The sequence below is a fragment of the Crocodylus porosus genome, unplaced genomic scaffold (assembly GCF_001723895.1).
Source record: "Crocodylus porosus isolate Cpor-Errol unplaced genomic scaffold, CroPor_comp1, whole genome shotgun sequence".
Taxonomy (NCBI): Eukaryota; Metazoa; Chordata; order Crocodylia; family Crocodylidae; genus Crocodylus; species Crocodylus porosus.
The window spans coordinates 22899655-22912474 of record NW_017728947.1 but is presented as its reverse complement, the minus strand read 5'-3'; the positions used below and the strand labels follow the sequence as shown (position 1 = coordinate 22912474).

The 12820-nt window shown below is 43.9% G+C and overlaps 1 protein-coding gene across 1 annotated transcript in view; it reads right to left on the bottom strand.

The window, feature by feature from the left end:
- The window catches only part of DCDC5 (doublecortin domain containing 5), an 85928-nt gene that overhangs the window by 51361 nt on the left and 21747 nt on the right, over window positions 1–12820 (bottom strand). The window contains 1 exon segment of the mRNA XM_019552347.1: window positions 10189–10345. Within this exon segment, the coding sequence (XP_019407892.1) occupies window positions 10189–10345 (157 nt within the window).

The window sequence follows — 12820 nt, the reverse complement described above, 5'->3', positions numbered from 1 at the left end:
TCACGTAGGTGCCTAGCCAGAATGCAGGACCTCCATCTAACCCAGGAGGTGCACAGCCCCACCAGGGGAGATGTCTTGTTGGACCTGGTGCTGGCCACCGGCGACGACCTGGTGAGGGGGCTCAGGGTGCTCGACCACCTGTGCAACAGTGATCATCGCCTGCTGGAATTCACCATCCAGCGCAAGGTGGCAAAGGCCTACAGCAAAGCAGCAGCCCTAGATTTCAGGAGGGAAGACTTCAATGAGCTAAGGAGAATAGTCAAGGAAGCACTGAGATCCCGGAGGGGAGGGGAGGGGAGCCAGGTGTCCAAGAAGAGTGGTCGCTCCTTAAGGAGACGATCCTCCAAGCCAAAAGGGAGATAATCCCAACACGGATCAAAGGGGCAGGAGGGCACAAAAGCCCCCATGGCTCACCACAAGCATCCTAGCTAGGAATGTCTCCTAGCTAAAAGGGAGGTGCACACCCAATGGAAGGGAGGGGCCATCACCAGGGAGGACTATACTGTGGTTGCTCGAGGATGCAGGGGGGCAGTCAGGAAGGCCAAGGATGGAACCAGGACTAGCTTCCTGGATCAAGGACAAAAGGAAGTCCTTTTTAAATACATAGGGGACAAAAAGAAGGTTCCGGGTAATGTGAGGCCCCTGCAAGACACGCTAGGAAATTTGGTTCTCAAACCAGACGACAAAGCTAACCTATTTAATGACTTCTTTGCCTCCATTTTCCTGAGCAGGGAACAGAACAGTCACCCCCGCCTCCGGGCCCCCCCTTAGACCCCAGGGGAGGTGCACCTAGGCCAAGGGTTAGTGAGGAACTAGTTAAGGAACTTCTGGAGGGACTGGATGTATTCAAATCAGCTGGTCCGGACAATCTCCACCCTAGAGTACTGAGGGAATTGGCTGAGGTCATTGTGGGACCCTGGCATGGCTTTACGAGCACTTGTGGTGCTCTTTTGTGGTGCCAGAGGACTGGAAGAGGGCCAGCATGGTTCCCATCTTCAAAAAGGGGAGGAAGGAGGACCTGGGGAACTATAGACCAGTTAGTCTTACCTCAATCCTGGGCAAGCTTTTTGAGAAAATTATTCTGGTGCACAACCACGAGGGGCCAGCAGGGGAGATTATGCTTAGGGGCAATAAACATGGGTTCATTAGCGGCAGGTCCTGTCAGACCAACCTGGTGGCCTTCTATGACCAGATCACCAAATCCTTAGATGCAGGGATAGTAGTGGACATAGTCTTCCTGGACTTCCAGAAGGCCTTCAACACTGTCTCTCACCTTCTTCTCATTAAGAAACTGGGGGACTGTGGTGTCGACACCCACACTGTCAAATGGGTTGCCAACTGGCTGGAGGGCCGCACCCCCGCACCCAGAGAGTGGTGATGGATGGGTCATTTTCCACCTGGAGGGATGTGGGCAGTGGGGTTCCACAGGGCTCAGTCCTCGGGCCCGCACTGTTCAACATCTTCATCAGTGACTTGGACGAGGGGGTGAATAGCACCCTGTTCAAATTTGCTGATGACACTAAGATGTGGGGGGATGTGGGAATGCTACAAGGAAGGAATAGGCTGCAATCAGACCTAGACAGGTTATAGGGGTGGGCAGATGAGAATAGGATGAGATTCAACACCGACAAGTGCAAGGTGATGCACCTGGGGAGGAAGAACCGGCACCATACCTACAGGCTGGGGAACTCCCTTCTCATCAGTACAGAGGCGGAAAAGGATCTTGAAGTCATCACTGATGCCAAGATGAACTTGGGCAGGCAGTGTGGGGATGCAGTCGGGAAGGCCAACTGCACCTTGTCATGCATCCACAGATGCATCCCGAGCAGGTTCAAGGAGGTGATCCTCCCTCTCTACGCAGCACTGGTCAGGCTGCAGCTGGAGTACTGCGTCCAGTTCTGGGAGCCGCACTTCAAGAGGGATGTGGACAACATGGAGAGGGTCCAGAGGAGGGCCACTCGCATGATCAGAGGGCAGCAAGTCAGGCCTTACGAGGAGAGGCTACAAGACCTGAACCTGTTCAGCCTCCACAAGAGAAGGCTGAGGGGGGATCTAGTGGCCTATTACAAATTAGTCAGAGGGGACCAGCAGGCATTGGGGAAGTCCCTGTTCCCCCATGCACTGCCAGGAGTGACCAGGAACAATGGTCAGAAGCTGGCAGAGGGTAGATTCAGACTAGACATCAGGAGGCACTACTTCATGGTGAGGGCGGCTAGGATCTGGAACCAATTTCCAAGCGAAGTGGTGCTGGCTCCTACCCTGGGGGTCTTTAAGAGGAGGCTAGATGTACACCTTGCTGGGGTCATTTCACCCCAATACTCTTTCCTGCCACGGCAGGGGGCCAGACGCGATGATCTGCTCAGGTCTCTTCTGACCCTAGAAACTATGAAACTATAAGAAAAAGGGTAACAAACACCTGGATTTTGACAAATTACTTTCCAGAGGGCCATGCCTCCATAAATCTCAAAAATATATTGCAAACCACATATTTAATTTACATTGACAGACAAAGTCAGACAGTGCCAAGCACTGGGCAAGGTGTCCCCTCTTTGCATTCACATCTCAGTCACTGCAGCGGGAATTATCTTTGTCCAGCACACCTAGCATGGCTTATTTCTCTCAGTTTGGCCTTTCTCTCACCTTCCTCAGACCTGAAGAGACTTACGGGGTGTCACATTGCCTCTTTCTCAGGAGAGTGCAATGCTCTTTAGTCACATTGTCCCCTGAAGAGTTTATGACTAGCTAGAGCAATTCGTACTGTAGGCTCTGAGACAATGCAACAATCAAGCCCATATACCAGACCTATTTGGACATTTTCTGGGATGATTTGTATGCAGGATACCACATACTTTGTTAATTTTAGAAATAGGTAATATTGTACAATACCGTTTATTTGTATCAGTGATGACTTATGCACTGGTTTAATCTAAATGACTACTTCCAGGCAGGACTACAAATAATCAGTTTGTCTTTTATAATTGATTCTTTACCAAATGCAGCACTTTCAGCCTCCAGTCCAACCTTTAAGAAAACAGTGCCATCTATTGCCATAATCAGTAAGTACAACCCCTGTCTGGAGTGTCACTGTTAACTGAATGTTTTCCCAGCTTTCTCTAGATCTCTTCTGTTTTTGTAGCTCATTTCTTTCATTGTTTCCAGAAGCATCTGAGTTATTCCTGTGTCACACCAGGGTAATTCCACTGATTTCAATGGAATTCAACCACTTCTAAACTGGAGCACTGCCTTGTAACCAGCCCAATATTTTTAAATAATTTCCATTGTTAAGGATGTAATGGGCTTATGCAGCAGAACAAATGGTCTTTTTTAAACTTGTTATGGAGGTCAAAACAAGCTTCTGTATTTATTAGGGGTACTGAGAAAGATGGAACACAGGTATTTGCTCTTGTCATTTTAGAAATCCTTCACTCCTGCACTCACACAAAAATGAGAAATAGGTCTAATGTAACAGTAAGTTCCTTAAAGTCCACAACTAAAGAAATATTGGAGAGAAATAAGCTTACTGTTACTGGGTTTTTGCTTGACTTTCAACAACTATAAACATTATTCAAGTTTTACATTATATAAAGGTAACAAAGTTTTCCTGCCCTTTTTCTTTTCTTTAGCATTCACAATGAGATATTATTAGTGATTGCTATATAATCTTTTCATTGCTAGAAAAAATTAATTGACATTTGTGGACCCAGGCATCCTTCCTATTCCTTTATTCATGATGTATAAATTGGTTTGGAAATACTGAAACACGCGGATTTGTTCATCAGTTTTTTTCTCCTTCAGATATAGCTTGTATATTATATAAGCTGTCTAAAATCATATAAATAGTATTAATATTAAAATTGCTGTAGAATTGCTCTGCCTTTCAGTCAACTACTTTTTCTCTCTCCTTCTTGATAATGACAATCATGACAATGGGTACAAACAAACATTGCCCTTGGGCTGCGATAAATATATTTACACTTTACAATTTATTTATAGTGGCACGTGTTGTGAGCAAAAAATGTTCCTGCCCTTTGTTACACTCCAATTTCCCAAAAATGTTTGAGCATCCAAACCTAGTCACAGTCTGTGACGCCATAAAGGAGAGAGCTGTGTGCCCCAGGAATTCCCCTGCAAGGCACCCAGGGCTGTTGCCCTTCAGAATCAGGCCCCTGAAACCTGAAGTCCAAACCTGCGGGACAATGGCTCTAGTAACATCCATTTCTGCTGATCAATTGGATCAACTGTGTGAGGACACTTCCTGGCACAGCTGATCCTACAATAAAAGTGATGGCTATTTCTATCCAACCGCAACAACTAATCATTGTTCATTAGCATGTAATATATTTTGTAGTGAGAAAATACCCATAAATAATACTTTTTAGTTTATCCAGTAGAGGGTACTGAACAACTTGAAGGCAAACATCTCTTCATTGTAGTTAGTCTGAGTCTGATGAGTGACAGTTCTAAGATGTCCTGATCCAGTGCCCATTAAATACAACAGAAAGGTTCATATGGACTTTAGTGATTGGGGAGCCAATTTACAGGGATCTATCTTTTCAGGTACTGGCTGCCCAGTGCACTGAAAGTATGTTTTTTGGCAATTCAATATTGCACTTACTTTGTTAAATTTTCATACCTGAAAATGAATGATTTTTAAAGCAGTTGCTTTCGTTGTGAAGATGTGCAAAATTTCAAAGTTGCATGACATAATGATTGATTTGGCAAAATTTCATGAAAACAAGAAACATGAGGCAAAAAGCAACTGTGAAAGTGGTTTTAAAACACTTTGCTGCAATTTCTACACCAATTTTAATATTAATACTATTTATATAATTTTAGATAACTCATACAATATACAAGCTATATTTGAAGGAGAAAAAAACTGATGAACAAACCTGCGTGTTTCAGTATATCCGAACCAATTTATACATCATGAATAAAGGAATAGGGAGGATGCCTGGGTCCACAAATGTCAATTAATTTTTTCTAGCAATGAAAAGATTATATAGCAATCACTAATAATATCTCACTGTGAATGCTAAAGAAAAGAAAAGGAAAAAGGGCAGGAAAACTTTGTTACCTTTATATAATATAAAACTTGAATAATGTTTATAGTTGTTGAAAGTCAAGCAAAAACCCAGTAACAGTAAGCTTATTACTGGGATTATTAATCCCTAGAATTTGAAATAGAAATGGCTAACACAAAATGGATGCCATGAAGCAACGATGCAGGAAGCAACACTGACATCAAAGGAAGTGACACTACTCAGAGGTGTGACAAAACAGCCAGGTACCAGGGACAGCAGAATGCATGGGGGCAGCAGTGACTTCTAGTTGTCACTGTGCTGCTGGTGTGATTATGCTGCTGCAGGAGCAGCTGATATTTTTTTTGTTCCCACCTCCCCCTACATCAATGCCTGGGGCAGCTGCCCCAGTCACCCCACCATAGTTATGCTACCGATACTACTTATGTTGGGAAATAAAGCTATTATCAAAATGCTTTGAGAATAGCAGACTGAGAGCATATTATTTTTAATGTGAACCTTCAAACTAGATTTAACTTGGAAACCTTGCCCCTGGGTTGCAAGGCTTAGACATAGAAGGGTGCAGCCTCTCCAAGCCCACATAAACCAGTCTCAAGGAGTTGAGCTGAACTTTGGCTTTCAGCCTGCATAGGGCAGGCAGTTGCCACAAACCAGTAGGAAAGAGAATGGGCAGGGCTACCAAAAGCCTGCAAAAATGAAAAAAGCAGGGGACAATGGGTTGAACTATAGCCCCCAGGCTGCTTTGGGGGCTAGCAGGAGGAGAAGTGGGAAAAAGGAGCTGCAATGTGGGAGCTATTTCACCCAAAGCCCTAAGTCAATCCCTGGGGCAGCTGTCCCAGACACCCTGGGGTGACCGGACCTCTCCCCTGCTCTCTCTGGCCTCTCTTTGGAGCTGGGGTAGATGGAGTAGGGGAGAGGCCTTGCTCCCCGATAGGCTCCCAAAGCCACTGAAGGAGGCCCTAGGGAGACTGTAGAGGACCCTGGTCTGACTGTAGCTGGGAGGAGGATCAACTTCCCTACTGAGGAGACACAGTAGAGACAGAAATTTGACTGTGGCTACAGAGCAGGTCCCAACTGAGTTGTACTTATAAAGGCTGCAGAAGTTAATATGAGCAGTGTGACTGTGGAACAGTAAAGGTCCTTGTGCAATCTGGGGCAGCTTAGGCTGTGCATAAGGCAAAAAGTCTCACCCCAAAGGGTTCCTGTTGGACAGCTGGAATTGGGATTTTAAGATGCACCATTAACAAGGGTAATTCTTATCGGGTTTCCATGCAGTATTTCATAGGTTACATTGCAGATCGTTGTTCTAATGGGTGTAAATAAATCGGATTTGTTTGTACCCTACTGTTAAACTGTTGTACTGCTGGGGAACCCAAGTCACCACTGTCACATACCCACACCCCTCCTGAGAGGGGTTACAAACTTATAGCTTGTGTTTGCATGAGTGATGATGCAGTAGCTGTAACCCCCTTCACTTCTGTGCATGTTGTGATTAAGAAAAATCACTAAAAAAGCTGTGTAGAAGCCCAGTTTAAAGGCTAGAGTATATAACATTGCATTAAAATCAGCTTTTCCCATCTCCAAGGAAGTGTCAAAAGGTCCTCATTTTTCTCTTTCACTTACTTCCTGCTCTAAATATTAAAATGCCTCAAATTCAACTAGCATTAGCTTTTAACAGTTCCCTGTAATAAAAACTATAAATAATCCCTTCTCAAATTATGAACCACAAAATTTTCATTCTGATCGTTTCAGCGATATTTCTCACTTTAAACCCAGGTGTCATTCAAATGTATAATAGATTACAAACAAACTGAACAGAAACTTAACTCAATCCAATTTAATCTTTTTTGAAGATTTATACACTTTCTGCCAACATTTTTCAATGTTCATAGTTATGCACATATACATTTTCTTACAGCCAAAACAGGAAGCAGCAACAGCAAACTATGACTGAAAAGGATAACGTATCAGTATTAGTAGTAGGCAACCATTGATCCTTTGGATCATGGTGTATGTGAGACAGGTCACCAGGACCTTTGACGCATATACCTATGCAGGAGTATGGAGTGGAGGCTGCCTAGACCTTCCTTCCTGCCTTTAGACCATTGAGACAGAATCCAAGGGCAGACCGAGTCCGGACATACAGTGCCTCGGCAGCTGTAATAATGTGCACATCCGGGAAATGAACCCAGGTCCCCCACATGGCAGACAAGGATTCTACCACTCTAAACTACCAAAATGAGGATATAATTTAAATATGGTAAGAAAGCCTGTTCTGATGAGGCTTAAAGATATATTCCCAGATTTGAATGATTTACATGAGGGGAGTCGAGCATACAGCTCATAGGCTGGATAGGCCACAGAGCCATTCCATCGGGCCTGCCAGCTACTAACCAGCAGGCTACTGGGAGCTCCATTCTGGCCTGCCACAGAATTAGGGGGTCCCCATGCTCCCTTACACATGGCATTGTGGCAGGGTCGAGCAAAGGTTGTGCTTTCACAGTATCACTCGCCTTGCTGCCACTAAACCCTGCTGTCACTATTAGACCTCTGTTGCCATTACCAGACTCCCCTGGCACCTCTGTCAGAATCCTTCCCACTCCCACCCCCGCTGGAACCACTGCCATTGCTGCTGTTGGGTCCACAGATCCAGCTTGGGAAGTGCCCTGTGGTCCAGACTGGGCCTAGGGCCCAAGGTGATTTCGGTGCCCCTGCAAACTCAGCAAACCTTAATCACAATATTTGAGGTTCCCTGTTATACTGAAATGTATTCTTGAAGATGCAGGAGCTAATTTCTCCAACTTGGGTACCAAAAGTTAGGTAGTTAAATCTGTATTTAAGCAGCTAAATACCATGTTTACTCAATCCAAAACATATTTTTCTTCCCTGTTCAATATGGGGAAAGCCAAGCCTCTTCTTGAATCAGGTATCAGACTGCTCCAGCTGGGAGCTGTGGGGAGCAGCTGTGCATAGAGGCCAGCTTGGCTGGGGACAACATCAGCAGAGCACAGGTTCCTCCTTCCAGCCAGGTCACCCTCCTTTTACGTCCCTTGCTGGCAGAGCACAGACACTGGAAGCAGGAATCTGCACACAGGTGCTACAGTCCCTAGCTGAGCTGCTCTTCACAGTTCCCAGCTAGAGTGATTTGACTCCCAACTGACACGGGCACAAGAAGAGCCTTATTGCTGCTCCTGACTTGCTTCTGCCCAGTGCTACAAGGTGTGTACTTTCCTCCTTTCAGCTTGCTCCTGGGAGCCAGCTCCCTGCACAGCTGCTTCCTGCACCATGGGTCAGTAGTGGCTCTGTGGCTCTCTCCATGCCTGTATCAGCTGGGTGCAGCAGTAGTTTCATGTATGTTCCTCTTTTCAGCCCCTGCTCTCAGCCAGCAGGGAGCAACAGGAGGCAAAAAGAGCCAGGCAAGGAGCAGGAGCTGGAAGCAGGAAACTTGTGTCACCCCCACTGTCCCCAGCTGAGCTGGGTTCCTGCACAACTGCTTCTTTCAGCATGGAGTAGGAGCAAGTCAGAAACAGCTCTGGGGATCTCCCTGTGCCCGGATCAGTGGGGGACAGAAGTGGAAGAGGGGCAGGCAGGGACAAGTGGTGCAGAGACAGGCATCAGGGAGTGTAAGCACCAGGGGGGCAAGGTGCATGGAGAAGGCTCAGGTTCTTTGCTCCCTATACCACTTGCCTGCCCACTGACAACCCCTCTGCCACCCAGAACAGCAGAGGAAGCAGCAGTGGTAGGCAGGGGATGTGGGAAAGGGAAGGCTCAGGAGCATGCTTTAAAAAAGTTCTTGGAGGGTTCCTGTGGCACAGTCTCCCTACACCAGCGGGTGTAGGTGAGGAGGAGGTTGGGAGTGGAGGGTGCAGCCACTCCTGCAGCGCAAGTGGCAAGCAGTGATCAAGTCCTGCTCAAACACTCAGTAAAGTCAATATTCAAACACCTCTGAAAACTAGTTCACTTATTTAGGTGCCTATGTAAGTACAATACACAGAGAACTTGAAGCTGTCATGAGGGACTTTTTTCCTCCAGTGGCCTGATCTGGTCAATAGGGCTCCACTCAAGTCTGGAAATTTGGCAACAAGATGAGTGGCAGCAGCATTAATTAGAAGATAAATTAATACTACCACCACTTACCACACAGTCAAATTTCTGGACCTCTGGAGAGCCCCGAGAGCTCAGTTTCATGGGCCAGGTCTTGCTCATACCTTAATACTCCTGCTCAAGAAGGTCACAACCCAGGGAATGCAGAACCAAACAAAGTCCATACAACCAAAAACCCAGCAAAGAAGCTGTTAAGGAGCTTGCTGGGTTCTGGAAAAGCTGCTGCTTATAAGCATGCAGCCACCTATCCAGGTAATTGGAGCCAGCAGGGGCAATTTAGTCCGCCTGCTGTCCTGAGTCCTGACGCTCATGATTGCTGACCAGGGGCCAACAAAAGCTGAGGATCATTGCTCTAGAGTCTAAACTCAGGCACTTACATTTGAAATGTTGCTTTTGAATCCTTATATACATACACACAGAGGCATGCACATGCACACGCACACACACACGTAGCTTAACAGGATATTTTTCAAATTGGACTGCAGAGGGTGACAGAGCTTCTGCAGTAAAAATGTGGATAAGCAGTGAAAATTTTCTCCATCCCCTCACCAGCACTGTTTACTGTATTTATCTTCCTATGTTCCTACTACTATTTGTCATCCATTCTGCTCGTTAATATATATTTTACCACCCATTAGCTTTTTGTCCTGGCTCCAAGTCATACCTTATTTCATTCTTCTCAGTTTCTGTCTATAACCTCTAGTGTCTAACAAAGGCACTCAGCATGTGAAACTGATAGAAGACATACAACAGTTACAAACAATGCCAATATTTTTGCAAGTTTGCACCTGTTCTTTTTTTGTTGATTACATGTTATTCAGAAATCACTTGCTAAATGTTGAAACCTGGACATTCAACAAAAGTACTTTTTTTCTAGAATGCTCATCACTTAGAAACCTGAACAGCATAACAGAATAGTTTTTCATTACAAGGCTAGGGAGTTTATAAATACTTTCTAGTAATGCATTTTATGTATCTAGTTCTGCTTATACTAAAATTTATGTACTGTAGATGTTAATGATGATCATTTTGGATAACTTACGGATATTGATCTGAATCATCTATATTGCCATCATTTTCTTCCGTTTGGTTTTCCTCCAGATCCTCAGTTAATTTTTCTTCTTCTAAAGCAGTAACAAATTTATCCACAGACAGCTTGGCTCCAAGAACAATGTTGCTTCTTACTTCTAATACTAGATCTAAATGCAAAGGCATATTAAGGTATTTGTTGCCAGTTATGTACTGTATGTTTAGACTACTGTCATATGGGTTAGTTATATAGGATTTTTGGCATAAGTAAAATGAACTGATATTTTATTATTGTACTTTTATTATATAAAGAAATATTTCAAACAAAAAGCTTAAATACTGACAAACAGTCAAATATGTTATAAAAATGTGGATGATCATACTCCATTTTCTACAATATTTTCTAAACTTGTTTCTATATTTTTCTTTTTTGGCCAGAGTCTGAAATGCATATCCTCTCTTAGTGAAAACCCAAAGTAACACTTTTCATATCAGTGAAATGATTCCAGATTTACACCAGAACAAATGAGACCTGAATCTGGCTCTTAATCATTCATAATAATTTTATAGTTGTAGCCTTTGTAAAGCATGCACCTGTTGTTCTCTTTGTGGTAACGGAAATGAGGTATGCATCAAAAGTACAATATTTCAATGGGCCCTTTCACGCGAAAATCCTATCTGTAAGTTTATTCAGTTTATGAGGCAGGTAAATGATTTGTCTAAGTTTACACAATCAGTTTGCAGCACAGCCGAGAATTGAAATATGATCTTGTAGCTCTCAATCCTTTTGTTTATGCATGCTGTCTTTCCCTCTCTCAATATATCACTGTTGACTATTTTGATGATTCATAGGTATTTGGATAAATAAACATTATATTTCTTCCTTAAGTTATATATTGTGAAACAAGGATTTACCCTTATTCATACAATGAAAAGCCTATTCTCCCTAGTTGATAGATATTTTTATATAGGCAAATAATTGCATTCATTAGAACAGAGTTCAAGAATTCCCATGGCAACAATATAATTGCACCATGGAAAATATCTGTATACCCCACAAATTGTGCCAGATGTTTGCAGGCATGCCCCTTTCAGCCTAAAAATTATTTCATCATTAAGAAGTAAAGATTTGGAAATTACTATGTACTTGTTTATTGACAAACTATTTTTCTTTATAAACAACATGATCCTAATTATACAATAGCATAGTGGCTAGAAGACTGACCCATGAAATGGAAGGACTGCTCTTTCTTCTGCTTGGAAGGCTTAAAAAAAGGTCCAGGTTACTGGCTGTTGTGCTGTGGATTTACTGGATCAGCAAAAAAGTACAGGAGGAAGCATAATTTTTTGCCTAGTACTATAGTGTGGGACCTACCCTGGGAATAAGAACATCAGGGTTTTCAACCTAGCTTCCAAGACTATTTATGTATTTCATCTAATGACTGTTTCACATCAAGTATATTAACAGTCTTGGGACCAGAGATTGGAGCCAAAGTCTGACCTATTCCTGAGAAAGAGCCTTGTTTGGTCCTTTAAGGAAGGTATAGGAACCTGTCTACACTCAGGAGAGGCTTCTGGCCTCCAAATGGACAGAGGTGCCTTGATCCAGCTTTGAGTATGGGTTTATTATATTTATTTGTATGTATAATAAATATATTATATTTATTATTATATTTGACACACACCTCTGTGTATCCCATTGGCAAGCTCTGCTTTGAGTGCTGGCTGTTTAGGCTCCCATTCAAAAGTGCCTAACAATCTCCAGGCCCCATATAAGAAGCCTAGCAGTTTCACAAAGGATCCTAGATTCCCCTATAGAGCCTAAGGGCACATCCAGATGAGCATGGATCCTGTCTGCGGCACCACACACTGCACATGCTGGTGTTCCCCGCACTGCTACTTCTCAGGGCAGGGAGGACGGTTGATCCTGGGAGATTCCAGGGTCAAAAAAACCCATGCAAAAAAGAGCAGGGAAGTGCATGTGGAGGCAGTATGCACCACCCAAAACTGAAGCCTGGCTGGCTGAAGTCACACGCCAGCTGCCCAAGCTTCCTGCTGTAGGAGCACCACAGCTGCAGCTCCTGGAGGTCCAAAGGGCCTCAAATAAGGTTGCTGGGGATTCAATTGCTGGCTCCAGTCTCTCCTACCCCACCTGGGGTAACCTGCCACACATCAGAGTACATGTGGCACGGGCATTCCCTGGGGACAAGTTGCAGTGGCACAAAGTGTGCTGCTGCTCCTTATCCACAGGGAAATGCATGTTCCCACTCATCTGCATGCGCCCCAGGTGCCTAAAAGTTAGAAGTTGCAATGTTTAACTTCCATACATTTATGTCCTTTTTTTATCTGGTTCTAAGTTGTTAAGTACAAACATTTTTAGGGTGGCTTATCCATGTACGGAAAGATCAATCACCTCTGTAGTGTGATGGACCTGTATTTAGGGAAAAGGTCAGTCAGGCATTAATTCTCCCCAGCCTTGTCAAGGAATACTTGACAAAATTAAATTTAGGCATAAGACTAAATTTATGCATTGGTATTTTGAGACACAAGACATTATAATTATTTGCTTTGCAGCTATGAAGTTAGCAAATTATTTCAGTATACTTTTTTGGTAAATTAGTACAATCCTGTATGTAAGTATGCTT